Source organism: Asterias rubens, chromosome 17 (assembly GCF_902459465.1).
Source record: "Asterias rubens chromosome 17, eAstRub1.3, whole genome shotgun sequence".
Lineage (NCBI taxonomy): Eukaryota > Metazoa > Echinodermata > Asteroidea > Forcipulatida > Asteriidae > Asterias > Asterias rubens.
In genome coordinates this window covers 11,284,683-11,312,671 of record NC_047078.1, presented here as the reverse complement: position 1 = coordinate 11,312,671, position 27,989 = coordinate 11,284,683, and the positions used below count along the sequence as shown (strand labels likewise).

At 39.4% G+C, this 27,989-nt stretch overlaps 2 protein-coding genes across 2 annotated transcripts; one reads left to right on the top strand and one right to left on the bottom strand.

The window, feature by feature from the left end:
• The first annotated feature begins 87 nt into the window (after positions 1–87).
• Positions 88–22,876, top strand: LOC117301809 (zinc finger HIT domain-containing protein 2-like). The gene is made up of 11 exons (XM_033785812.1): positions 88–173; positions 3,504–3,653; positions 5,427–5,584; positions 7,055–7,179; positions 8,175–8,458; positions 10,468–10,537; positions 11,854–11,946; positions 13,489–13,645; positions 14,959–15,138; positions 15,892–16,061; positions 22,800–22,876. Exons 1-10 carry the CDS (start codon positions 88–90, stop codon positions 16,008–16,010), a joined length of 1,422 nt encoding a protein of 473 aa, XP_033641703.1. The 3' UTR covers positions 16,011–16,061; positions 22,800–22,876.
• Positions 16,857–27,518, bottom strand: LOC117301417 (NADH dehydrogenase [ubiquinone] iron-sulfur protein 2, mitochondrial-like). Its single transcript, XM_033785392.1, has 13 exons — positions 27,394–27,518; positions 26,583–26,686; positions 25,748–25,857; positions 24,797–24,998; positions 23,898–24,010; positions 22,855–22,929; positions 22,307–22,384; positions 21,773–21,858; positions 21,292–21,411; positions 20,202–20,331; positions 19,424–19,519; positions 18,621–18,762; positions 16,857–17,959 (listed from the first exon to the last, which is right to left on the bottom strand). Exons 1-13 carry the CDS (start codon positions 27,498–27,500, stop codon positions 17,922–17,924), a joined length of 1,401 nt encoding a protein of 466 aa, XP_033641283.1. The 5' UTR covers positions 27,501–27,518; the 3' UTR covers positions 16,857–17,921.
• Between the last annotated feature and the right edge of the window lie 471 nt (positions 27,519–27,989).

Genomic DNA, 27,989 nt, shown 5'->3' with positions numbered 1-27,989 from the left:
AAGCTAAACGAACGCACCTATTGGGTGCGTGCGTTTTATTGATCCAGTCATACCGCCCTCTTTTGACCCTGTTGTTCCCAGTTTAAGATGGCAGCCCCCACGGTTAGGTTGACTGCCGAAAATCCTTCAAAGGAAACAGGTGCAGGCGATGATTCTACAGCTGTTTGTGACTTGTAAGTATTTATTTAGGGTGTGTAATGGGCTATAGTCAATGAATGTCTGTTACGTATTTTACCGCGAGACTGTGCAAGCTCCACCGGTGACAGAAGCTGTGCATGCTGTTTACTCACTTCACAATCTGACTGAAGTCTGTATTTTCATCAGGCATGCTGAGAATAAAGTTTCCTGCATTAGTGCATTATGCCAACAATTAAATGGGATAATGTTTAAGACCCAAACATCATCCAACCTCTAAATTTCAAATCAAAATTATCATCTGCTAGATTGAGTTTCATTCTCCTTCAGTCACTAGAACTAGTACGTAGATAGATCACTTGATGTGGACTGTGGTTGCTATTTGGGTACTTCATTAGGCTCCCCTGTGACTGTGAGCCTTATATTATAGGGGTCACATATTTAGTTTTTTTTTAACGCTACTGTTTCAAATCGGCCAGCCAGAACTGAAGTTTCCTGTGTACTGTACACCTAAAGCATTCCCCATCCTACTCAATTATACATTCATAATGCTTGTATTCCCTTTTGTTGAGTTACGTTCAATAATTTCTTCAAAAAAGGCAATTTTTTACTCGGTACTCACTTTTTTTTTCCTGCCGCATCACACGTCTTTTGACTTCTCCAAGTTGGTTTGAACTTGCCGCCGCTTGGCGCTACTTGCCGACTATATAAATACTGGCCAACGGCTACCTGGTTCAGACCCTCCTCAGCTGCAGTTTGAGCCACTACACACCACTAGGCACCTTATTGGCGACACTAGGCGCCACAGTAAATTGCATTGGCGCAAACTGGCACCAACTGGCGCTGGCCCAGTGGACTCCTAGGGGTCTGCACTTGGAACCGTTGATGAGGCAAGGTACCTGGGAGTCACCATCAACAAAAACCTCAGCTGGAAACCACATGTCCAAAACATCTGCAACAAGAACAACAGCACTGAGCACCCTTGGCTTTCTTTGGTGCAACCTCAGAAAATGCCCTCCAAAGATCAAGAAACTGGCCCCCAAAGGGTCACACTAAATACCGGCAACTCACAACCCCTCATTATAATCATAAAATAATATTACTATAATTTTGTATATCGTAGGACGTCCTGTATTCAAGGTGTCCCTGAAATCGTGGCAAATCTTTCAGTTTCACCTCTCTGCGCGCGATGTAAACAGTCCCTAGATACATTTTGTGGTTTGACTTGCCAAGCACAGAATCTCCTCTCCTTTGACCAAAACTTAGAAATACGTAGATGTATGTAAGGCTCCACTGGTTAGTTGCTTTTGTAAATGCAAAAAGTTTTAGTACTTTGCATCTACTACAAGGTACAAAAATATGTCATAATGTTGGGGCCAAATCAAAAAAGTGCCCACCAAAAATTTCATCAAACACTTTTTCAATTCACAATTCAAGATGATCCAATCATGTGACTGAACAGGTTGCTAAGCGTTCTGGGAAAAAATACAGGGAGGTTTAAAGAAGCCACATTGTGTCTTGTATGTCATTTTCTAATAATAGTCTGGAGAATTTGTTTGTAACCCTCATATCATTGTTATTTTATAATATTAAAATTTAAACTTCGGCTTCGTGATTCAATTATCACTGTTTGTTTAAACGCTTTATTAAAAATATTATAAACATAAAAGACACAAAACTAAATAAAAATCAGATTTGAAAGCCAAGAATTATTTACACTTTTTATTCCATGTTTTATTTGTAGTTTTTGCAAAATACCATGGTAATTTTTAAAATGTAATCAAACATATTTTGAATAAAATGAAGACAACTGCTGGCTAAAGAGTCACACACAAAGTCTCATAGAACACTTGAAGTCACTGCAGATGTTTCTTTCACCGGGACACCATGCTTTCTTGTTTGCCTCGAAAACAGGTAAAACTCAAAACAAATGGTTCGTGGTGTGAAATAAGGGTCCCTCAAGTTTTAGAATATATTTTTTACATACTTCTTATAAACAACAGAAGGTAATTAGGGCATCAGTTGATATATCATCATTATTATTTTTTTAAATCTGAAGAAAAAGGCATGGTACCTCGAAAACAGGACAGAGGAGGATAATATTATTATTAGACATGTTAGAGTTATGAAGCCATGTTACTTGTTTCTACGGAGCCTTATAGTTTCTAGTATAGAACTTAGTAGGCCCATCTAATTTATTCAAATTAGTTTAATTAGATATTCCTTTTGGTAAACATTGACTAAAATAAAAATAGTAGGTGGCTTCTGTATTCTGCCACATGGCAGTTTCTGGAAATCTTTTTCAGCCGATCTGTAAACAAAAAATGAAATATTTAAAAATTGGTTTTTATTTAATATTGTTATTTTTTTTTCACTATTTTCTTGCCAGGATGAAATGTCACTGACCGTGTCTATAAAAAATGGCAATTTGTTTTATCAAACGTTTTTTACCTTAAAAGTGTTGTTCTGTGCATTGAAAAAATGAGTCGAGATTGTGTTCCACATCATTTAAACAAAATTTGCCATCAAAGGTACATATTTTCACCTCAAAAGTATAAAACAATGTCCAGCGTCGATCTAGGAAACTAAAAAGGCTATCAAATTTAGCACCTTTGCAAATGGCGTCCTCAGTAACTTTAAAACTTAACACAAAGTAAAAGATCTCTAAAATTACAGACACGCTTGAATTCTACCAACCCTGTCTTGGTAGAGCAGATAGTAGGAGCACCAAACTCAAGCTCTAACGTTTCTGATCAGCAGAGTGTGGGTTTGAGTCCTAGTCGTGACACTTGTGTCCTAAAGCGGGACACTTTACCATTATTCCTTTGTCATTCGGATGGGACGTAAAGCCGTAGGTCCTATGTGTTGTGAATGCACATAAAGAAACCCAGTGCAACTTGTCGTTAAGAGAAGGGGTTCACCCCAGTGTTCCTGGTTTGATTGGCTGCATCTAGGTCTCATACTTCAACGCGTACATTCTAGCTCCACATACCTTGTAGGAAAATACTGATAGGACAGTGCATATAGGCACCTCACATTGACACACCTATGCCATATATAATGTAAATGGTTTCTTGTATTACTATTTGGAAAGGTTTGCGGTAACACCATGTAATGACTATCTCTACATGAGTTTGGGTAGTTCTGAAAAGAACCGTTGGTTTCAACTCGACGTTTCGATCAGTATGCTCTGATCATCTGCTGAAACTAACAGTTCTTTTGAGAACTGCCCCAACTCATGTAGAGATAGTCATTACATGGTGCTACCACAAACCTTTCCATATCGAATTTCCACCATGCAAAGTTTAAAATGCTACTTATATTACTAAATTATTATTTACTCCCTTCTTTCATATCTTATCCCCCAGATGTCTAAAGAATTCCTCCAAGTATCGATGCCCTCGATGCAGTGCGGCCTATTGTTCACTAGCATGCTACCAAAGTCAGAAACATTCCGGCTGCTCGGAGAAATTCAGCAGAGAACACTTCCAGGAAGTTTTGAAAAACAAGAAAGGAAGGTTGGTTTTACAATTACATACTTAGACTTGTGAACAAGTCGTTAAATGTCTGTCACGGTGATAGCGTTCCGACTCTCCCCGCGATTCCCACTGTATTCTACTACTGCTGTCTACTACTACTATCTCAGAGCGTGGGACCATTAACGACTTGTCCACAAGTCTATATTACATACCCTGGGCTCAATTTTGGAGAAAATCCACAAAACCACAGGGCTTGTAGCTCAAAATTTGTACCAGACCCATAGAGTAATATATAAGAACTAGAGGGCGCCCTGGTGATGCCTCTTGCACAAACGCGACACGACCGTGTAGAGACACGCGCGCGCCATTCTGTACATGCGTTGAATATGAAACACACGTTTGAGTTTGTGTTTATTGAACGCTACACCATGCTGTTTTGTCAACTTACAAAATGGCCGCACAAACACTTGCTGTGGGATGCCTGTTGTGTCAACTTAGAAAATGGCCGCCTGCGCGCATGCCGGGGCGCGTATATAGGCCAGTGCGCGCTTTAGTTCTTATATACTACTCTATGACTGGACCGGAGATTTTGTTATAAGACCAGAAGCAAAATGAGAAGAACACTACAACGCTATCTACACAGTTTATGAAACAAGCACTAAAGCCCTGTTCGCATTGGACTTAATTTGGCTAAACTAACCGAACCAATGGGTAACTTACCCATTTTAAGTCCAATGCGAACAGCCCAGGAAGTTTTCCTTCCAGGTAACTTAATACCTGACCCGAATGGCTACATGTAGTTTAACCGAGCCAAAGGTGCCCGGTTAAATTGACCAGGTTAGTTTAACCGAGCCGAAAAGTCCAATGCGAACGCGATCAGGGTAAAAGCCGTCCCGGTAAAAAGCCACATCCGGTCCCCGATCTACCTGCAGCCACGTGATTGTGTGATGACACATCGTACATCGTGCATTGTGAACATGGACGGAAGCTCGGTTGCACTGAATGCATTCTCGCTGTCGTACACCCCTATCAAAGGTCACTGCGATAGCCCCCTCTTGTGTTTTTCTTATGTTAGTGGATATGTGTTTTACCGATCGTGTCGGTTAGTTTACCCACGTCAATAATCCAAGTGCGGACGCTGGTAAGTTTCCCCTTTTGGAATGTTAACCACTGTCTCGGTAAAACGTTAGTCCAATGCGAACACGGCTTAAGAGAAACTTAATCTCATTTATCTTTATGGGTAAAAGTTCAGAATTGAAAGAGTATTCATGCAGTGTCGTTGTTATTCAAAAACACAAGACTGCCAGAATTGTTAGGTTGTAAGTCTACTGGCCCAATACTAAAACCACTAGCCTTGTGCCTGGCCGTCCAGTTTCCACCTCAAATTAGTAAATATGTCAAATAGGGATTGAGATCTTTTAGACTTGTAAGTGAATTCAGATGTTTTATGTCTTACAAATGTACGTCTAATGTGGCTGTTTTTGCTTTTTATTTGAATCAATCCTGGGCTCAATTTCTTAGAGTTGCTTAAAAGCAGTGCACAAAAAGGAGCTAACCAAAATAAAATTATGCGATAAGAGAAGAGGTTCGCCCCGGTGTTCCTGGTATGATTGGTAGCATACTGTGCCACAGCACCTTGTAAACCATTACATGGTGCTACATGTATGAAAAAAGAGTAGGTCTCATATTCAAATGTAGTTGCACATACCTTGCAGGTAAATACTGTTTTTTAGAGTGCCTTGAGCGTCACTGAGTGACGGATATGCGCTATATAAGAAACACTATTATTATCAATATTAATCTTGATTTTAGTGCAGCAGACCGTAAGAAGATGCTAGAGATCTTAGAGAGGGTAGAGACGGACTATAAACCCTTATTTCAAGATGATGAGGAGGAGGATGAGGAAGGGGATGAAGAGACGGAGGGCGGAGCAGCAAGTCTTGAAGAAAGAATTGCAGGACTAGATCTAGGTAAGTAGGATCTGAACCAATGGAAGTAAAGTGGTGAGGACAAAGGATGGTCAGTAGGAAAGGATGGATATAGTAGAGATTAAATTAATAAAAACATGAAGATAAAAACCATATAGAATGCCCTAGATTAAAGAGTAGGCTTTTAAAACCAAAGATAAATTTATGTAAGCAGGCTTCGCGCTCGCAAGGTTTTGTGCTCCCAAGCTTTCATGCTCGGCGCTCACAGTTCAAGCTTTTTTTCTAATAAATATGCGACTTTTCCAGGACGAACGTGGGGTAATTATCTGCCCTCGTTTTTTCCTGATAAAAAAAAATATGCTAGCTGGATGAGCACACTGGGGTCGAGCCGGGGAAGCTAATCAAACCACCCTAAGAGATGTTTGAGGTAACACCATGTGAGAATATATCTCCTGAAGACGATCAGAGCACACTGTTAACCACCAGGGCCCAATGTCATAGCGCTGCTTAGCACACAAATTTGCTAAGCATGAAATTTCTTTCCCGATAAACTGATAAAAACAGGATTACCAGCCAAATTTCCATTTGTTGCATAGTGCTTTTTACTGGTATTCAGCTTTTGTTTGCTTATCCTGAAAATCACGTGAAAATTTGGTTGGTAAACCTGTTTTTATCAAGCAAGAAAATTTAATGCTTAGCAAATTTTCGTGCTTAGCAGCTCTATGAAATTGGGCCCAGTTCTGTTAAGAACCAACACTAATCAAAAGAGATATTCACATGGTGCTATTCCAATCTCTCTTTCCATGCTCACTTAGATCTAGGTTGTGAAAAATTCCACTAAGTCTCTGTTATTGAAAGCTTACCTTTGTTTGATGCGTTTGAATTAGACCCTGGGCATTGGCCGCTTCTCTGAGGTTGAACAATGCACTTGTGCATGCATGTACATGCCCCGCACAAGTCTCAGCCATTGATTGGTCTTCCTTTGATACCAGTGAGGGTGCTTTGTGGCTTACACATCACATGCTCAAGGACTATTGGGTGGCTAGTGCGTAAAGCACTTGCTTTTCACCACTGTGGCCCTGGTTCGATTCCCGACTAGTGATTAAAGTTGATTCTCCTACTCCACAAGTGTTTTTCCCCGGGCCCTCCAGTCTTCCTCCATATTATTTGCTTTGTCCTTTGGATGAGACGTTAACTTGTAGGTCCCGTGTGTTGTGTAAAGTATGTAAATGAACCCAGTGCACTTGTCGTTAAGAGAAGGGGTTCTCCCCCATGTTCCTGGCATGGTGGCTGCATATTGTGCTACATCACCTAGAACCCTGACAAATTATGTAAAATGGGTCTTATAATTTCCTTAGCTCTGGAGATTTTTATTTTTGGTGGTGTCTTATTGTACATGCTGTGGTCGGAAATGCGGTTGGTACCCACAATCTTCTAACATATGAAGTGGAAGATCTTAAAACTATCTATTTAATCTTATAACTTATCATTCATTTTTTCCCCAAACGCTAGATGTGGATATTGATGAGGTCTGGGAGAGACTAACTGACAAAGAGAAGAGAGATTTTGAAACTGTTCTTCACGCGGGGAAACTCGGTGCCCTAGTCCCTATCTGGAAACCGTGGTGGGAATCCCATGTGAGTATAAAAATAGTTTGTCTCTAGGTAGGTTGTGAACTTAACATGGTGGCAGTATAATCAGGGCCTAATTTCATTGAGCTGCTAAGCACAAAAATTTGCTTAGCGTGAAATTTCTTCCTTGATGAAAACAGGATTACAGACCCAAAAAATGCTATACTTGAAAACCTGGTCATTGAAGACAATCTGATCATACTGATCAAAACATTGAGTTTCCAACCAGCGGTTCTTTCTAGAACCAACACTACTCAAAAGAGATTTACACATGGTTCTACTTCAAACCTCACCTCAGCCCTAATTCTTCATAAAGGCATTGAAGATGATTGCTTCAATGTTGTTTGCTTGTCCTGAAAATCACATGGAAATTTGGTTGGCAATCCTGTTTTTTATCAAGGGAGAAATTTCATGCTAAGCAAATTTTTGTGCTTAGCAGCGCTATGAAACTGGGCCGTGCTGACAGGCCTGTAAGCTTCGTTTTTGAAAAGGCAAGAGCACCAAGGCATTTCATCTTGGTAAAGGACACCCTTTGAGAAATTGTGAATTTCTGTTGTGAAAGTATCAAGGCTGAGGTGAGGTTTGCGGTAGCACCATGTGTTATAAATTGGTTTATAGCGCTGCTAAGCACAAAAATTTGCTTAGCATGAAATCTCTTTTGCGTAGTGTTGGTTCTGGTAGTGTTGGTAGTCTTGAAAAATGACCAATTATTCAAGTATAAAGCATTTTGAGAACAATTCACTTCAAAATAATGTGGTTAATATTAATAAAAGTAAAAGTTCCTATGCCCCAAAATTTTAATCTGAGTAGCGTTACTGTCGGTATTATTCCTCGGTTGTGTAATCCTTTTAAGGGATTATTTCCTGCGTGGACATTGTGACCAAATGAAAATTTTCAACACTTATAGAGAATTTAATTGATCTAAAAGGTTCCAAGACCCAAAGTTTATTACATTACCTTAAGTAAAATAAAAACTAAATCTTTGAATCTTCTTTCCACAGGAAGCAGATCTGATCAAAGTGATTGATAACGACCCCCCACCATCTTCCAAAGCTCCGCCCCAACCTCCAAGACAACCCTCCTACATCGATGAAATCGAAGAGGACTTGGAGAAAGTTGTCAACGATTTGGGCATCAAGGATGACCAGACGACGGATCAGGACCTCGTGGAAGAAGCAGCGTCTTCTAATCCCCCGAAGATTCTGAAAAAGATTGCAAAGTTGAGCGAAGTTCTTCGGAGCAAAAAGGCGTCGGACTCCGTGATCTATAACCTTCTGAATATATTGTATCCTTTGAAACCATTAATAATAATAATAATAATTGTGCCATCTTATATAGCGCACATGTCCGTCACTCAGTGACGCTCCTGGCGCTGTAACATACAGTATTTCCTGCAAGTTAAATATGGACAAGAAACAAAATGAGAAGAAAAACAAATATCTATACAGTATCTATGATTCAAACTGCCTCTAGCTACCGGGCAATCTCGGTGGTCTAGTTGGCAAGACACTGCTCTAGAATTGCAACGGTTGAGGGTTCAAATCCCACCCTGTGGCTGTGATTTTGTTCACATAACTCAGAGCGGTACCGAGTATACAGTGCTAACCGAATGGGCAAAACCAAAATTACAGTGTCACATTTAATTTTTAAACAAACGAGCACAAAGGGAAGAGTTATCTCATTTAACTTTTATTATGTTTAATACATTTAGATATTGGACTTAAAAGTCAACATTTGAACAAAGTTTGTCAAATTATAGATGAGATCAGTCATTATAGTTTAAAAAACACATTACCTCTGGACATGTCTGGTCACAAATTCACTGTTCCTATGCTTACAAAGTTTGTCAAATTATAGATGAGATGAGTCATTATAGTTTAAAAAACACATTACCTCTGGACTTGTCCGGTCACAAATTCACTGTTCCTATGCTAACAAAGTTTGTCAAATTATAGATGAGATGAGTCATTATAGTTTAAAAAACACATTACCTCTGGACATGTCCGGTCACAAATTCACTGTTCCTATGCCAACAAAGTTTGTCAAATTATAGATGAGATGAGTCATTATAGTTTAAAAAACACATTACCTCTGGACTTGTCCGGTCGCAAATTCACTGTTCCTATGCTAACAAAGTTTGTCAAATTATAGATGAGATGAGTCATTATAGTTTAAAAAACACATTACCTCTGGACATGTCCGGTCACAAATTCACTGTTCCTATGCTAACAAAGTTTGTCAAATTATAGATGAGATGAGTCATTATAGTTTAAAAAACACATTACCTCTGGACTTGTCCGGTCACAAATTCACTGTTCCTATGCTAACAAAGTTTGTCAAATTATAGATGAGATGAGTCATTATAGTTTAAAAAACACATTACCTCTGGACTTATCCGGTCACAATTTCACTGTTCCTATGCTAACAAAGTTTGTCAAATTATAGATGAGATGAGTCATTATAGTTTAAAAAACACATTACCTCTGGACTTGTCCGGTCACAATTTCACTGTTCCTATGCTAACAAAGTTGGTCAAATTATAGATGAGATGAGTCATTCTAGTTTAAAAAACACATTACCTCTGGACTTATCCGGTCACAATTTCACTGTTCCTATGCTAATAAAGTTTGTCAAATTATAGATGAGATGAGTCATTATAGTTTAAAAAACACATTACCTCTGGACTTATCCGGTCACAATTTCACTGTTCCTATGCTAACAAAGTTTGTCAAATTATAGATGAGATGAGTCATTATAGTTTAAAAAACACTTTACCTCTGGACTTATCCGGTCACAAATTCACTGTTCCTATGCCAACAAAGTTTGTCAAATTATAGATGAGATGAGTCATTATAGTTTAAAAAACACATTACCTCTGGACTTGTCCGGTCACAAATTCACTGCTAAAATCACTGGCCTTGGGGCTATGGTCTGTTGTACATTTAGAGCCCTGGGCCCAATTTCATAGAGAAGCTTAAGTAGCTAACACAACAAATGTTTGCTTATTAGAATAAGCTAACCAGCCAAACTATGGTATACCATGTTTTATGTAAACATTTTGATTGGTATCCTGCTCATTTCTGCTTTGTAGATGACTGTTAAGCAATGTTTTCTGTTTAGAAAATGGGATCTGTTGTCATGCAATTTAACTCTGTATATCTCTCTAGTAAAAGGTAAAACTTTGCGATGCCAAGTGGTTTCTGTGCTTTGTGATGTTCGGCCATGTCATTGCTTATCAAAGTGTCTTCTCTTGTTTGGTTGTTTCTACTTTTTTTTCTTAACTGGTTCACTCAGATATAGCTATGCTTATGTTGTCAGACTCTACAATGGTGCACACAGAGATCTACCAATACAACTTGCAAAGGTATGATATGTGGCGTGTCATGACTCAGCGGTTAAGAGCACCAGCCAGACTCTAGGTCTGGGCCCATGTTCATAGCGCCGCTTAATGGTTAGCAAATTTGCGTGCTTACTGTAGTAGAAAAATTTGCTTAAGCCTTAGCGTATTTCACAGGTTAGCAGAAAAATTGGTCGACCATATTGCGCAATTTCCATGGATTTGCATTGTGACGTCATTTATTTTCGTGCGGTAAGCACCGGAAGGTTAGCATGCCTTTTCGTGTGCTAACTGTTAGCAGCGCTATGAAATGGTAATTGGACAGTAAGTACAAAATCGGACGCTAAGCAGCGCTATGATGAAATTGGGCCCTGGTGTTTCTGTTTAGCAGAGTGTCCTGGTCGTGACACTTTTGTCCTTATAAAGAAAGACACAAAACCATTATTACTAAGAGAGGTTTTCGGTAACACCATGTGAATATCTCTATTGAGTAGTGTTGGTTCTGAAAAGAACCAATGGTTAACGTCTCAACGCTTCGATCATTATGTTCTGATGGTCTTTCATTGTTTCAAGCAGTATGCTCTGAGATTTAGCTTGGTAGGCCACACGTTCATATTCGTTGCATGTATACTCCCCTTGGGAGCTGATATGGCTTAAAGCCATTATACACTTTCGGTAAACAGTATTGTCCAAGTCCCACACTTCGTGTATCACAACTTATATATAAAATAACAATCCTGTGGAAATTTAGGCTCAATCGGACATCGGAGTTGGGAGAAAATAACGGGAAAACCCACTCCTGTTTTCGCGCGTTTCGCCGTGTCATGACATGTGTTTATAACAAATCCGTAATTCTCGTTAACGAGAATTTATATTGTTTTACCGTTTTCTCAAAAAGTAAAGCATTTCATGGACTAATATTTCAAGAGAAGTCTTTCACCATTACCTTCTGTAAACCCTGTAAATTATTTGTAAATCTGTGAACTTTTTTTTGTTTGTTCTGTACCGAAAGGGTCCAATGGCTTTAAGGAGTTCAATAAAATGGGCCAGTGACCAGGGGTAACAATGTTGGAGCGCCATGAGGGTCACTGAGTGATATTTTTTCCTATTTTAGTCTATACAATTGTTTTGCCCTTGCAAAAATCTGAAAAATTGAGATTAAAAAGCATTCTATTAGAGCCTACACCATGTGTACATGTAGGTTAGTCCTTGTACTCAATAAAATATTCAAACTTTTTTTTCAAGGACCCAAAATTATAGAGTGTATAAGAAGCTACTGATTACTTTTATAAGCTTCACAAGCTATAAATTTTGTCTCATTTGCTGTTTTATTTTCTACACAGAATCTTCTGGAGTTATCTGCTACATTAAGTCATAATGTAAACTTTACAGACACAGAAGAATCACTGGCTAGTGCTGTACATAATGCATCAATAGTAAGTTGATTTGTTTATTGGTATCTGGGTATCTGTCAAATACTGCAACGTGCTCTAGAATATCTGTCTGTATTTTGAGCAGTCGCTGTTCCATAGCAACACGTTCTCTTCATAATGCAATACTTGTATTTTGAACAGTCGCTGTTTAAGCGTGGGCGACTAATGCGACTTTTGTCAAAGTCGCAACTTTTGATTGCTTTGTCAAGTCGCGACTCCCGTTTTTTAAAGGCAGTGTACACTATTGGTAACTGTCAAAGACTAGCCTTCACAGTTGGTGTATCTCAACATATGCATAAAATAACAAACCTGTGAAAATTTGAGCTCAATCGGTCATCGAACTTGCGAGATAATAATGAAAGAAAAGAAAAAACCCTGTCACACGAAGTTGTGTGCGTTTAGATGGTTGATTTCGAGACCTCAAGTTCTAAATCTGAGGTCTCAAAATCAAATTCGTGGAAAATTACTTCTTTCTCGAAAATTATGGCACTTCAGAGGGAGCCGTTTCTCACAATGTTTTAGACCATCAACCTCTCCCCTTTACTCGTCACCAAGAAAGGTTCTATGCTAATAATTATTTTGAGTAGTTACCAATAGTGTCCACTGCCTTTAACTACTTGATTATCGTAATCATGCCACCACGACAAAAAAATTGAGACTACCTGATTGGTGAACCAACTTTGTCGCTCGCTACTATTCCAACAATAAGACATCAGTGACACAATCGTTTCAGCAGGAATTTTACTATTGCGCCTGCGGCATATTGTTGCCGCAATGCATCTTGAGATTTAAACATTTGTGGCGACTAGTGTCTAAGTTGGAACTATTTGAGGCGCAGCTAGTCGAGTACATGTAAATTTCACTAGTCACCCAGGCTTCTCCCTGTTCAATGGCAATGCATTCTCTTAATCAGTGTTGAATCACAATTCTTGCCCAGCAGAAAAATACACTGTGTCGCCCAGCACAGATTTCCCCTGGAATAAACCAAAATATTGTTTACTGTGCATTGATCTGAGACACAGCTAATGATAAGGACTATCCAATGTCACAGAGAAAGAACACAGTCAAATGGCCATGCGACTTTATATAGCATGGCCCCATAACGTGAACAGTTTGGAAATCTTGCACCATGCCAGAAGCTTGCACTTCAGCAATGATGGCCCAATATCGTTTTAGCCATTGTTAAGTGACCCTTTCAGTTACTGCTGCTGGTCATTTTGTTTGGATACCAATGAATAAATCAAAATATTAATAATGCGCCATAGCACCTTTTTAACCCTTATAAGGTGCTACATAATTGGGTCTCAGAATTCATCACTGCAATAACCTATTTTTCTGAAAGTTTGTATATACTCAGCGCCTTGAGTACCTTGTTTGGTAGATACGTGCGCTATAAGACTTCAGTATTAGTATTATTATTATTCAATAATGAAACAAGCATAATTTGGTTGATCCGCTCGCCCTGAGTGGACTTAAACAAAATTGCTTAAAATTGGTCTTGCTACAACCCTGCTCTTCACCCAATATCCATTTGTTTTTGATCAGTCGCTGTTCAATAGCAACACGTTCTCGTCCTCCATCCTTCGTGACGTGACACACCTCCTCCTGGGGCAAGCTTCAGACTCACCCACGGCCTACATCCAATCCGCTCTCTCTGATATGCATCGGTTGTTCGGAGCAGCCAGAAAGCAACTTGCCAAAGGTAAGTGTCTTCATAAAATAGTTAATACCTGGGACAGTTCGTCCATTCTGATTGGCCAAGAGGCGATCACATCATTATTACATGATAATTGTTTTGATTATTTTGTTTGCCCGCGAAGATTGAGCCATGCACATGCTAACCAGCTGTATTGTGAAGGGCATTCTGTTCGAGGCAACAGTCCAATGTGATGTACAGGCATACATCTTACTTAAAGGCAGTGGACACTATTGGTAATTACTCAAAATATTTATGAGCATAAAACCTTTCTTGGTGACGAGTAATGGGGAGAGATTGATGGTTTAAAACATTGTGAGAAACGGCTCCCTCTGAAGTGCCATAGTTTTCGAGAAAGAAGTAATTTTCAACGAATTTGATTTCGAGACCTCAGGTTTAGAACTTGAGGTCTCGAAATCAACCATCTAAACGTACACAACTTCGTGTGACAAGGGTGTTTTTTCTTTCATTGTTATCTCACAAGTTCGATGACCGATTGAGCTCAAATTTTCACAGGTTTGTTATTTTATGCATATGTTGAGATACACCAACTGTGAAGGCTAGTCTTTGACAATTACCAATGGTGTCCACTGCCTTTAATGAACATGAACAACTCTTAAATGCACTGAACACGTTTTGTAATTGTCAAAGACCAGTATTCTCACTTGGTTTATCCCAACATATGCAAAAAATAACAAGCCTGTGAAAATTGCACTCAATTGATCATGGAAATTGCAAGAAAATGATGAAAGAAAAAACACCCTTGTGTCTGGCCAGAAGTCTTTTATTATGTTAGTGAGAAGTTACCTCTTTCTCAAAAACTATGTTACTTCAGAGGGAGTCGTTTCTCACACAGTTTATACTATCAACAGCTCTCCGTTGCTCGTTACCAAGAAAGGTTTTATACTAATATACATTTTGAGTTATTACCAAACGTGTACAGTGCCTTTAAACTACACAAGTGAACTCTTGAATAGAAGTGAGTGCGCACTTAACATGTTCAAAGCTGCTTCCAGAGTCCTGGAGCTGTGTACATCAAAGTACATGTATTTGATTGACCTTCGACCGTAACTGTGTTCATGATTCTCCATAGACCATTATCATGGTGCAGCTATCTTGAATTTCTCCCATTAATATCAATGTTACCAAACCGAGGTTTGAAGAACAAAATAGTCTGGTTCCTATTTGCAAAATGGTTAGCGTCCATTATTGTTCGATACGAGGAACATGACCAAGATGGAGGCAGCATGATACAGGTCTATTGTAGTAATGGCAGCAGCGTTTGATCTTGGATAATCGAGCACCATTTACTTTCACAGAAAACAAGAATTCTTCAAAAAACTCTGAACCAGAAGAAAACAGATCATCGAAGGATAGTAAAGGAGAGTTACATAAGACTTGCTTCAATTGTCAGAAGAAGCTGGAGTTTTTTCTTGCCTGGAATGTTGAGCATAAAGACGAGCCGAGGATGTTGATCCCTGAAGTAGAAGCAATGTACAGTAAGTTGAAGCTCTAATTTTGGGGTAAACATTACGGGAAAGCACCATTAAAGAAAGAGGCTTGAATAACACATCCTTTACCTCAAGCAACTCACACCTGTTATCCGAATGCAATTCCTTTTCCAAGCAGTTAGAGCTCTAATTTTTGGGTAAACGTTACAGGAAAGCACCATTAAAGAAAGAGGCTTGAATAACACATCCTTTTCCTCTTGCAACTCGCACCTGTTATCCCCATGTGGTTCCTTTTCCAAGCAGTGGAAGCTCTCATTTTGGGGTAAACATTACAAGCAAGCACCATTAAGGACAGAGGCTTAAATAACACATCCTTTTCCTCAAGCAACCCACACCTGTTATCCCCATGTAATTCCTTTTTTCAAGCAGTAGAAGCTCTAATTTTGGGGTAAACACTACGGGAAAGCACTATTAAAGAAAGAGGCTTGAATAACACATCCTTTTCCTCTTGCAACTCACACCTGTTATCCCCATGTAATGCCTTTTCAAACAGTAGAATCTCTAACTTGGGGGACATGCATTACGGGAAAACTCCATTAAAACGAGGCCAGAATAACACATCCTTTTCCTCAGCAACTCACACCTGTTACCTTGTTAAGTTGTTATTGCCGTTGATTTTAAGAGAGATCATCCATTGTATACCTTCCCTTTAATCAGCTCTATGAAATTAGACTCTAGTGGGATTCATGCTTCTACTGTCGAGTCCGACTGTTTATTTTAACCTCCGATTATTTATTACAGGATCAAGACAAGCTTCAGAGGAGCAGCATAATTTAACCAAGTCAGCTTTTGAGATGCAATGGGGTGACAATAAACCCCCACCCAAGCCTAAAAACAGACTTATTGAAGAACTGAGCTGAGTTTCATCAGGGACCAGGATACCGTGTTGCGAGATGCATGCCTGGCTTAAGGTAACACTTGTTCCATCACCTCACTAGAGTCAAAACTGTTGCCCCTTTGCAAACAAGCCTGGAATTACACTGACGCCATAGACCTTTATCATGGTGCAGCCATCTTGAATCTCTCCCATTGATATCAATGTTATCGAACTGAGGCTGGAAGAACAAAATAGTCTGGTTCCTAATTTCAAGACGATTATTAGCATGCATTATTGTTTTTCGATATGATGGACATGACCAAGAGGGAGTCAGCATGATAACGGTCTATTGAGGCCTCCCCTGGCCTGGGCCCAATTTCATAGTGATGCTTGATGGCAAGCAAAGATATCCACATTTTTAACGCAAGCAAATAATGTCACTTTGTGATAACAAAATTTGTTGACATGCACGCAGAGCGATATGTAGAAATATGGGATTTGAGGCATTGCATGGTGAGTTTTCAATATATATTTGGTTTGTTGTAACACCATGTGTGCATCTCCTAGCTAGGTAGATTCTGTTCGCTTGAGAGCTTGTCTTGCTTTATAGTCTACTACAGCGAGTAGATTTTTTACAAAGAACTGTCCTGCTTTTTAACTACTACCTAGGCAGAAGATCGGCCGGGACTACTACTTAAAGCTTTAGTGGATATTTCTCGTTATTAACTGCACTACCGAGGACGAGTTCTTAATAGGTCTCAATGTTTCGACTAGCTTGCTCTTGTCAATGTCAGGAGATCAATGGTGTTGATAAACTTCGCAATGAAAAATGTACAAGTAAACAGCATTGAATTTCCATAACCACTCAAATAAAACACAAGAAGCTCACTTATGCTTCAATCAAATCAATGTTTATTAGTTTTTTGTTTTTTTAACAAATACGAACTAATCCATATGAAGTTTGACTAAATTTGTAAAGTACAGCACGAGTATTTCTTTTTGTGTAATTTAAATTTAATTTCTACAGTGAAGATGCATTTGCCATTTTGTATCATTTTAAAGCGATGGTCTCTCAAAACATTTGAACTGTGTTTTTAATACAAGGTCCGGGATGGCTTTTTTTCAAAGACTTATAAAAGTAAACAGGTCGATGAACCGATTCTTCATAAATAAATCCTACCCCAAAACTCCATATTTTCTTGAAAAATACAGAAATTTCCAATGATGTTATTTCCCTTTTGTAATTACATTTATATGTGTAGATCACAAGAGTGTGGTCTCTTTAATAATAGTGTCAGCCCAAATCAAGTTTACTGGGGCAACCAAAATAGAGTCCAGAATAAATATTTACATTGTCAACAGCAGAAAACGGCTTCCTATTCAACTTTACGAAACACCTTTCTTATCTTGCCTTGGTTTTAATTCTTTAATTTCCAGAGAGCAAGTTAAAGCACACATGTATACCAGTATCCATACTTAATGTTAAACCCAACATATACATGACATCATAAACCTGTGAAAGTTTAAGTTCAATCGGCCATTGGAGTAGCAAGAAAAAGTGGGAAAATCCTTAAATGTTTTCACTGTTTTCAAACATCTTCATACCATTAAGTTGTTTGCAAATCTGTGAACATTTATATCTTCACTTTAACCTATTTTATGCACATTCTTCAAAGCTAAGCCTGTCCAGAAAAGTACATGTATTTTTTCCCAATCATAGGAATTCACTTTGTACAATATTAAATGTTAGTTTCCTACTGCACCGTATGTTTGATTTGATTCAACCCATGCTATCAACTTTAAGGAGTGCAAAGAATTTCACTGGTTGTTTCAGGCCAAATATTTGCGTTCTCCCTCAGGAAGGAAAGGTCAAGATGTATAATTGATGAGTCTTTAAAACCTGTCCCAGTCTAAATAAGACAACTGTTTTCTTATGGATGACCTTCTGACGTCTTTAGCGATCAATCTCTCCAAACACAACATCCAAGGTTCCTGCAAGACAACAAGAATATGATAGAATTGTGCATCTACATAACTTGTGACTTCTGTTTACTGGTTTAAATCGATTCCAAACAGAGCCCATTAAGACATCTAAGGATAGGGTGTCATGGCCAAGTGGTTGAAGAGCATCAAATTAAAGTTCTGAAGGTTACGTCATCAGAGTGTGGGTTCGGGTCCTCGACACAAGATGTTTTACTACGTATGTTGCTTCTTTCCAACCAGGGGTACATGGGTATAAAAGTGCACAGCAGCTCAGGCTGAGAATATTGAAATGTTGGTTAGCTTGGACTTTGGACTATGTACTGTGTAGGCACTATGCATATACTGCCGGTGGGTGACCAAATGTAGTGTCATGCGTGGTGGATACCCGCAGTCAGCACAATATGGTTTATGTGCATTCTGATCGAGATCACGACGACATTAAATCTAGTAAACATCCAGACTTGCCAAACTGTTTGAATAGCTTTAGTAAAAGCTTTCTTTTGGGTTTTGCCACTATACCCTCATTTCTATGTGAAAAGGAACAATTATTTGTCTTGCTAGGCGAGTGAACGAAGGCTTTTTGACTCCGCTATTTTCACTCGCATTTGGCGACCAGCAACTGCTGGTTTCGAGCCCTGACTATTATGAGGAGTTTTCAGCATGAACTTACCGATAATAGCGACAGCATCAGCCAGCATGTGACCTCTGGACACTTTGTCCAATCCTGCTAGATGAGCGAAACCAGGTGCTTTGATCTTGCAACGGTATGGGCGACTAGACCCATCGGACACAAGATATACACCAAACTCACCCTGGAAATCAGATATTTGAAAACGAGTCACTTATATGACGACCTCCCTAGGGTCAGAGACAAAATCGCAGCCCATCGTCAGCAGGCAATTGTTACAGGCACCCGGCGTTAGAGGCACACAAAGTAATTCTCTGGAAACCAACTCACAGGCACAGGAGATGAGGAATATCAAAAATATCTTACACCGGGGTGCTGCAAAAAGACATCGGTGTAGAATCAACTGACACACACGCCACCCTCATGCAAGACCAAATTACTTGGAAAAGCCATACTTGAGACCCCCTGTAGACGACCAAGTGAGTGACTTATTTATGAAGTGCAGGTCTGGAATTTTGTTCTTGAAGGGGCATGGCAATTGTCCTCTAAAAATGGCAATTCTATGAGGAACAGGTAAATTTGAAATGGAACTTAGTAAAGGGCACCATGGCAAATACCATGGCAAAAGCACAGGGCACCACTTCAATTGAAGTGGGTCATTTGGGTTTTTTCTCGACCTGGAAGTGTCATAGCCAAATGGTTTAGTGCACCGGACACAAGGTGGTGCTGTCAGGGAGTGCGTTGTGCTTCCAGTCGGGTGCCCTTGAGCAAGATTCTTACAATTGCTTCAATCTTTGAAAGAGACATTATGAACAAGAACTGAACTGAGTAACAGCATATCTTACCTTAGGAGCTTCAATAGCGGAATACGTTGCTCCTGGTGGCACTTGGTATCCTTCTGTGTACAGCTTGAAATGGTGAATCAAAGCTTCCATTGAATCCTGTGGGTTTCAAAATAACACCAAAGTCAGGAATGAGAAACTAAATTTGAATCTGAAGTCGGACTTTTAAAGTCTGCCTGGTTTCTTAAGATTTATGGAGAAATCCTGTTTTTTTGATCTACTTCGGTAGCACTGAAGACACTGTTCCTAAAAGCTCCTTGAAATCTATAACTTTTTCATTTCTGTTTTATTCTATCCCACCTTCTTTTCTGTGCTCTTCTAAAACTATTTATTCTTTCCCACATTCATTTCTGTTCTTCTAAAAACGGTTTTATTTATCCCACCTTCATTGGCGTTCTTCTAAAACCATTTTTTAGTCTTTCCTGTCTTCATTTATATCCTTCTTAAACTTCTTTAACTTTTCCACCTTTATTTCTGCTATTCTAGAACGATTTTCACTATTACTTTCTTTCATTTCTGCACTTCTAAAACTACTTTTTACTCTCCAACCTTATCTCTTTTCTTCTCAAATATCATTTACACTACCTTCATTTCGGTTCTTCCTATACTACTTTCACTCTTTACTTTCTTTCCTTTCCGCTATTAGTTATTTTGTCTTACCCTTTTTTCTATTCTTCTAATAGTATAACATGTTTACTCTTTTGCTTAATTTCTGCTCTGAAACTTCTTTTACTTTTCCACCTTCATTTATGGTCTCTTAAACATATTTAACTTCTTTTACCTTCATCTCTGCTCGTTTGGGTGGAGACACCTTGTTGTCATCTATTTTGATCTCTCCTTGAGGCATCCTATTGAGGCATTGCTCAACGATGCGGAGACTCTGTCTCATCTCTTCAACACGACACAAATATCTGAAGAGAAATGACCAAGAAAGACATTCTTACAACCACATACACGCCGACCACTTAATAATAATAATAAACCATTCTTATCGAGCATTTCATTGTGAGGTCCCTATGCACTGTCAGTATTTGCCTACAGGGTGTTGAGCTACTTGATGGAGTATGATACCAATTCCTTTATAGCACCATGTCAGGATTTACAAGGTGCAGTGGCACAATACCCAGCCAATCAAACCAGGAACATCTCATGGCGTGAGCACAAGACCAAAAACCGGATTTACGGAGACATTCCACTAATCTCTGTCACTGTTGCTCAGCGCAGAGTCCAATTTGCTGGCCATTGTTATTGTGCTAAAGACCCAGTCATACCTGATTGGAGACTTCTGCGCCTTATTAAGGAACGTTATCCTCTGAATTACACCGACATAATTGGTAGACATACACAGTCTGAAATTGAGGACCTTCCGAACATGATGAGGGATAAACACCTTTGACGTGACGTCAGGAACGGGATCTCGATTGCGTCCGCTAATTGATGAAGATGACTAAACATCAGGCAGCCTTGTTCCTCTCAGATTTGGCACAGGATGGATTTATAACTTATTATATCCCAGTACGCGCTAATCCACCAATCAGATGCTCGAACTGGGGGGGGGGGTATAAAAACCTATAACCTACTTCAGTTTTTTTATTGCACACTGCGCATTGTGAGTGTCTATGCCTCACGCTCCATATACGGACAGTGCAAAAGTTAAATTCTATACTTTGTGCGCGTGCATGCTGTTCGTCACGAAATAACAAAAAATTTTACTTTGCGTATTGCACATGAGACTGGATGATAAATTTTGGCCTCAATGGATATGGGACGCAGAAGCGCTATATTTTTCAGTATTCCACTTGCGCTTGTGTATTAGATTGTATTATACACATTATGTCTTTAATACACACTGGGCCAGACTGTGGTCTTACCTATCATAGCAGTCTCCGTGTGTCCCGATTGGTACGTCAAACTCCAGCTGATCATAAACCTCGTATGGCTGGGTCCTACGTAGATCCCACTTGATCCCTGATCCTCGGAGCATCACTCCACTGTCAAACACAAAAGGCAAACGTCATCAGATACTTATTTATTAGGGTTGTGAAGCCAAGGATTCTCAGAAAAATGAATTTGATCATTATAGACCGTATTGAAATATGACGTCACCGTTCAAATATCTGACCTAAAAGATGGCGTCTGCGCGTGTGCATGTGTGTGTGCGTGCATGTGCGGTAGAAATCAAACCGGGAATGTTGGTGCTTCGTGCTTCGATGATGTACGCGTTGGACGCGCATACGGTTTGCTACAAGATGGCGACTTTTCATAGCAAAAAGGGGTTATTCAAAACCTCAGAGAATTATTCAAGGGAAAATTCACAATGCAATTAGGAAATGGAGTTTGATTTCAACTTACCTGAATCCATAATTAAGAGCATCCTCTGCCGATATAACCCCAATATCGGTCAGTCTGTCCTTCCAGATGCGGTTATTGGTTAGCATCTAAGGCAAAGGAGATAAACAGTTGAAATCCATCACTTTAGTAGTCCACCCCCTACACTTCACTCCCCTCCCCCTCAACTTTAAGCCAGGATGTGGGAAACAGTGTCCAGATTTGCTGGAAATTTATAACTGGGTGTCCAAATTGTTCACTTACAATACATTTATGTGTAAATTACAGACACCCCTCTGGCTAACACTGTTCCCCTTCCAGGCATTTATTTTTCCTGGTTTTTGGATTTTTCACTTATCTAGCGCAATTAAATGTTTTTTTTAATTTAAAGTAAACAACCTTTTTTTCACTGAAAAAATGTTCTCTACCATGACCATCTTTATACTATGTATAATATGAGTAAATCTGTAATAATTCTAATTTCAATTTTACCAATATTGTGCTCGCCCTTTGAGTTAACACAGGCTGCTAATAACAAACTCCAAAAAGCCACCTTACCTCTTCAACTTCATCGATTCTTAGAGAGAAGTTCTGGGCCCACTTGTAGATATCATCCATCAAGCCAAGGGGCATGTCCTATAAAACATGGAGTCAAACAAAATAAGCGTCTGTCAATCTAAAAAACTTTTAAGAACACAAACAAATTGTAAAGGGAAGGTAGACGTTCGGTAACCACTCTTAAAATTAATGTCAATAAAAATTTACTTGGTTAAAGGATAAAACTTTCACAGGTTAGTTTTATTGTGTATACCTATATGTAGAGTAGGGTAGATGGCCTTAGCCTTCGATCCAAACCGGACCTTCTTCAGAGGTATAAAACAAGTACAAACAAATACATTCCATTTATAGAAAACAGGGGAAAGGGATTAAGGAAAAGATCCAGAAAAAAAACCTAATTGTATATTTATATAGGATTAGAACAAAAACCTAAGGTGTCTATTCCCTTGAACAAAAATGGTCTTTTTTTGTTTGTCTGATTTCTACTTTACAGACTTAGTCAACAGGACCGGAAACATCAATGACAGACATCTTCACTTCTGGCTTACCTGCTGGACTCCGCCCGGTCTGATGTAAGCGGCATGCATCCTAGCCCCAGATACTCTCTCGTAAAACTCAAACGTCTGCGTTGAGAAAAAACGTAAACATTATAGACCTTATGCACATGACGTCATTTTGGTAGGGCACCCTCGCTCAGAGCGTACAAGTCGGTGCATTCCTATTGTTTCAATTACCTCCAAGATGGCTGCTTGATGACGTCAAGGTCTAGTAACCAGCCTCGTTTCCAGTGAGTTTACCAACTAATTGAAACCATTCCACTGCACGGGTCAGATATGGTGGCACAACTAGTTGGCGCACAGAACTAACGGTGTATAAGTGTTCGGTGTAGCATTCTTTACATGATACCAGGGTCCAATTCCATGGCTCTGCTTACCACAAAGTTTGTCGCTTACTTACAGTACATGTGAAGTCCATACTTCCAGTATGTCAAGTAAGCGTAGAATTCGGCAGTAAGCAGAGCCATGAAATTAAGCCCTGTTCCCAATTTCATAGAGCTGCTTAAGCAGAAAACTTTGCTTACAATTCAGATATTGGCAGGATACCAGTCACAATGTGACGTCACATGGCAAAATAAAATGGCTGGTAACCGTATTCTGGTTAACATAATTTTATTGTGCTTAGCTACATTTTGTTCTAAAGCAGCAAGCACTATGAAATTTTGCCCTAATTGCAGGTTGACATAGTTTATCTGCCTGCCATGGCTGGGTGATACAGGACCTCAACACCCAATGAGAACAATTTGGTGGTTTTTAATGGCCATTGAAGACCTCGTCGCCACTCTTGTATTCCACAATGGATGATATTGAATGCTCACACAGTGGGTGGGTTGATTATGCACTGTGTTTATACGCACTCGCCACACAATGTAAACTTGTTAACTGTTACAGGGTGCAACATTTATGGCTCTTATAATTCTGCTTGGGACACCCTTCTGGTGTAAAAAGCGCTATGTAAGAACTGTGTATTATTGTTATGATTTGAAATTATTATTAAATCATTGACTGAGGGTAATATTAGAAAACTGTCTGACCTTTTCACGCTCCTCAAACATCCAGAAGAATGGCGTCATGGCTCCTACATCCAGAGCATGAGTCGTAACTGCCATGATATGGTTGGCTATGCGTGTGATCTCAGCGAACAACACTGACACAAACAAAAACACAAACATTTTATGACTGAGTGACTTATACTTTATAATGGTTCTGATCGAAAAGTTGAGTTGCCAACCACCGGTTCGCTACAGAACAAATACTACTCAAAACAGATTTACAACTACAAGCCTTTTGGAGATATGGCGGACACAATGCTACAACAGTATAAGGTTTGGGTAAATTTGTGTGTATACACCCAAATCAAACGGTACACTTCTGTCATGTCCGCCATACCTCAAAAAGGCTTATAGGATTCAACCGAACAGTGGGTTCCAATGAAAACAAAATCTTCAAACAATGACTAATTTTGTTGCGTCTGTTTTTCTTTGTGTTGTGTTTTGTTTTTGTTTTGTTTTGTTTTTTGGTTTTACTGCGCCTTGAACACCCAGCAGGGTGGATATGTGCGCATTAAAAGTCTTATTATTATTATTATTATTATTATTATTATTATTATTATTAAACAAAGAAACGAAAGTCATGACTTACGTTTAACCATTTAGGAAAATCACTCTAGTGGTTAACTGGTCCCCTTACCCCGTATCCACTAATCCCAGGGCTGATATTTTATGATTGCCTCCATACCCCCTATTCATTGCCATGGTGCCCTTTAAATGCTCCAGTAGAAATTTACAATGTCCTCATAGGGTGCCCTTTGCCAAAGAGAAAATGCCTTGGTGCCCTTGCCCTTTCAAAGATAGGTAAGTTTTGTGTAACCGAAAATAAACATAGACCCACAACTCTAGGTGACAACTGGCCCCCACTTCCCTGGTCCCCTTACCTCTTATCCACTTAGCCCTCTCTGGGATATCAATATTGAGTAACTTCTCCACAGCGAGCGAGTACGCTTGCTCGTTGCACATCATGGAGACGTAATCAAGACGGTCAAAGTACGGTAGGGCCTGGAGGTACGTCTTGTACTCGATGAGTTTCTCGGTACCTCGATGGAGAAGACCAATGTGAGGGTCGGCTCTCATGACAGTCTATGAAAAAAAAAAAAAAAAGGACAAAATGTAGCACCTTGTAATGATCTACAAGGTTCTGCTGTGCATTCAGCAGACACTGTCAGAAGCACTGGGACAAACCCCTTCTCTTAGTGATAAGTGCACTGGGTTCTTTAACTACACAACACCTACATGTATGATCTACATGTCTGGCTCTACCATCCATGTCTGGCTCTACCATCCATGGTGAGGTTTCTTGCTTTAGTGTATGCAGTCCATGTGCATACTCAGGAATACTTATCATATCAACTTATAGATTTGAGGTTGTATATACATGTATACTATCAGTTTGAATAGTAATTACTTTTTGTAAGTTCATTATAATAAACAGACATGAAACTTCGGTTTTTGCCAAAATGAGAACCCCCCCTCACTCAAATCTTTGTACAGTGTTTTTTTTTTAAGTAGATTTTTCTTTTCAGTTTTCCGTTGCACTTGCAAAGAAGAAAAACAAAGAGGAAATCATCTGTGAAAACGTTGTGTTATTGTAAGAAATAAAGATCCTGGGGTTTGATTTCACAAAACACAAAGGTTCATCTTTAAGATAAATTGTCAATATTGATTTATTAAAGTGTATCATGACAACACACTTTGCTCAGCAATTACGATTATTACATAGCTCTTTGTAAAAAAGTGGCACTTGGCATTTTGGTACAAGCCGCTAGTCTAGTGACCGCTACCCCCGGTATAGTCTTTACATACAGAGTTAAGTATAATTATTAACTTACTTCCCCACTGAGTTCCAGAACCAAACGCAGCACACCGTGGGCAGCTGGATGCTGCGGACCAAAATTGATGACCAGATTGGAGACTTCTTTCTCCGGCATTTTATCCCGATCTGTAGACGGGAACAACAGTCAAAAATTTTCATACTAATCATCAGAGATATAATTGAAGAAATGGAGACGGTTGTTTTCTTGCTCCTTCACAAGACAAATTTTAGGTATCACCATAGTGGTTTGCATTGTGACATCACACTTTTCTTAGCAACTAGGATTGATTTGCAGTTACGATCAATCTTAGATCTTTGTGAAATCGGCCCCGGTGTTGTAGCCACAGAGGCTGTGTCGGGCCAGCCTGGCCAGAACTACTTTCCCCCAGCACTCGGAGCAAAATACACTGTACCACCCAGCACATGTTTCCCATAGATTGCACTTCAGCAATGATGGCCCCATATCTAAACATGAATTATTATTTTTTGAACCGCTTGCCCTTGGTGGACTAAATTAGATTTATAGCCGAACACTAAAATTGGTCTAGCTACAACACTGTGCCCCTTGAATTTCAATAGAAATTTACATTTTACCCAAGAACCACTGGCCTGACCTTACATGAATGATCAACAGACCCATCTTTAAACAGACTAGGCTGTTTGACTAGCGTTGCGTTCATACTTCCTGAGAATGCCATTAATTTGCAATAATTCGCAACAGTTGAACTGTGCTCAACTCCTGCAAACCATTCGCTGTGGAAATAGCCCTGTGACGTCAAAATTCGCTCTGCATTCTCATGAAGTATCAACCAGGCTTTTTGATAGGATTTCTTTTTGACTTGAGCTCTCACCATCCCAAGGGGGTGCTGGCCACTTGGATGTGACCTCATCTGGCATCATAACGGCCTTGGCGTATTGCTCCACATCTTTCACTTCTGGCTGCCATTGCTTCCCTCTACAAATAAAGTAAGTAAAAATGTACGTGTAGTGTAGAAAAGTCAACAATATTGAACAATATTCAGGGCTGGAAGTTCATCTTTGAATTGAAAGGGCAATTGCATTTTCATTAAACAAATTTTAAACTTAAAAGAAAGGGCACTTCCATAGGAAATTCTTTCTTAAATAAGTATTAAGTAAGTCAGTTGCAAACTTTTGAATTGAATGGGCACCGAGGCCAAGCAAGGTACCAGGGCAGGGGCAATAGGAATAGAGACCATGGCCTCTGTGGCTCGAGTGTTATTCCAGGCCTGCAACAGTACTTACTTTGTTGGATACAACTAATTAAATGCTAAATAATTTTAATTAATATTAAACAAATAAATAATAGGCCTAGTTCAAACTGTTTACCTTTTTTTAAGTCAATTTAATTCACCTTTCATTTCATTCCTGTAATTTATTTCAATCCTTTTTGGTCAGGTTGTGTGAATAAGTTTTCATTATTTCAGTACATTTTCTCGTTTATATAGTTAAGTAAGTAATTATCAATATCAGTTAGCAGCTTTTAAGAAAGGTACCAATTGGCCTATGATAGTGTTGGGATGGCGAATATGGCTATACCAGTTTACACCAAGGAGAACTCGAGTAATTTTGACACCGTTTTATACTCGAAATTAACTAGTAACAACCTTCCTGTCCACACGGAATCACTTAAAGTATACTCACCTTGAACATGCAATAACAGGCGAGCGATTGACGACATTTTGACTGAGAATTCCCCGAAAAGAAGCGCTGGGAATTTTCCGCAACTGCCGACCCAAGAGCGCCGCCATGATGTTTCGTAAACTATGACCTGGTAACCGTCGCGCCACACGTGTATGTACGCTTGTTATTACAGGGTACCAACAATATTTCAAGGCAAGTAACTTTATTCGCACAGATCTCAGGGGGCGGCGCGGCACATTTCAAGGGGGGGGGGGGGCTTCACCTTTATTAATATTATTTTATTTTTGCAGGATTCCTGATTGGGGCAATGAAACAGGGTGACATCGCTGTGCCCTTTTCCCTACCCTCTCCTGCCCATTTTTTTTAAACTTACATTCACACACAATAAAAAGTGCCTTAAAATTATTACCCGCTCTCGAGGTTGGTTTGTTCCTAATCATCATTTTTTTCCATAACCTCTGATGAAAGAATGAACTTAAGTTTCATAACTATATTAGGGTTAATGTGTTCTAGTGCTTTTCTTACTGCTGTAAGGCCAAATAAACAACACCACTTAATCGTCCCCTCCCTCCCTCCCTCATCTGAGGCCGCATCCC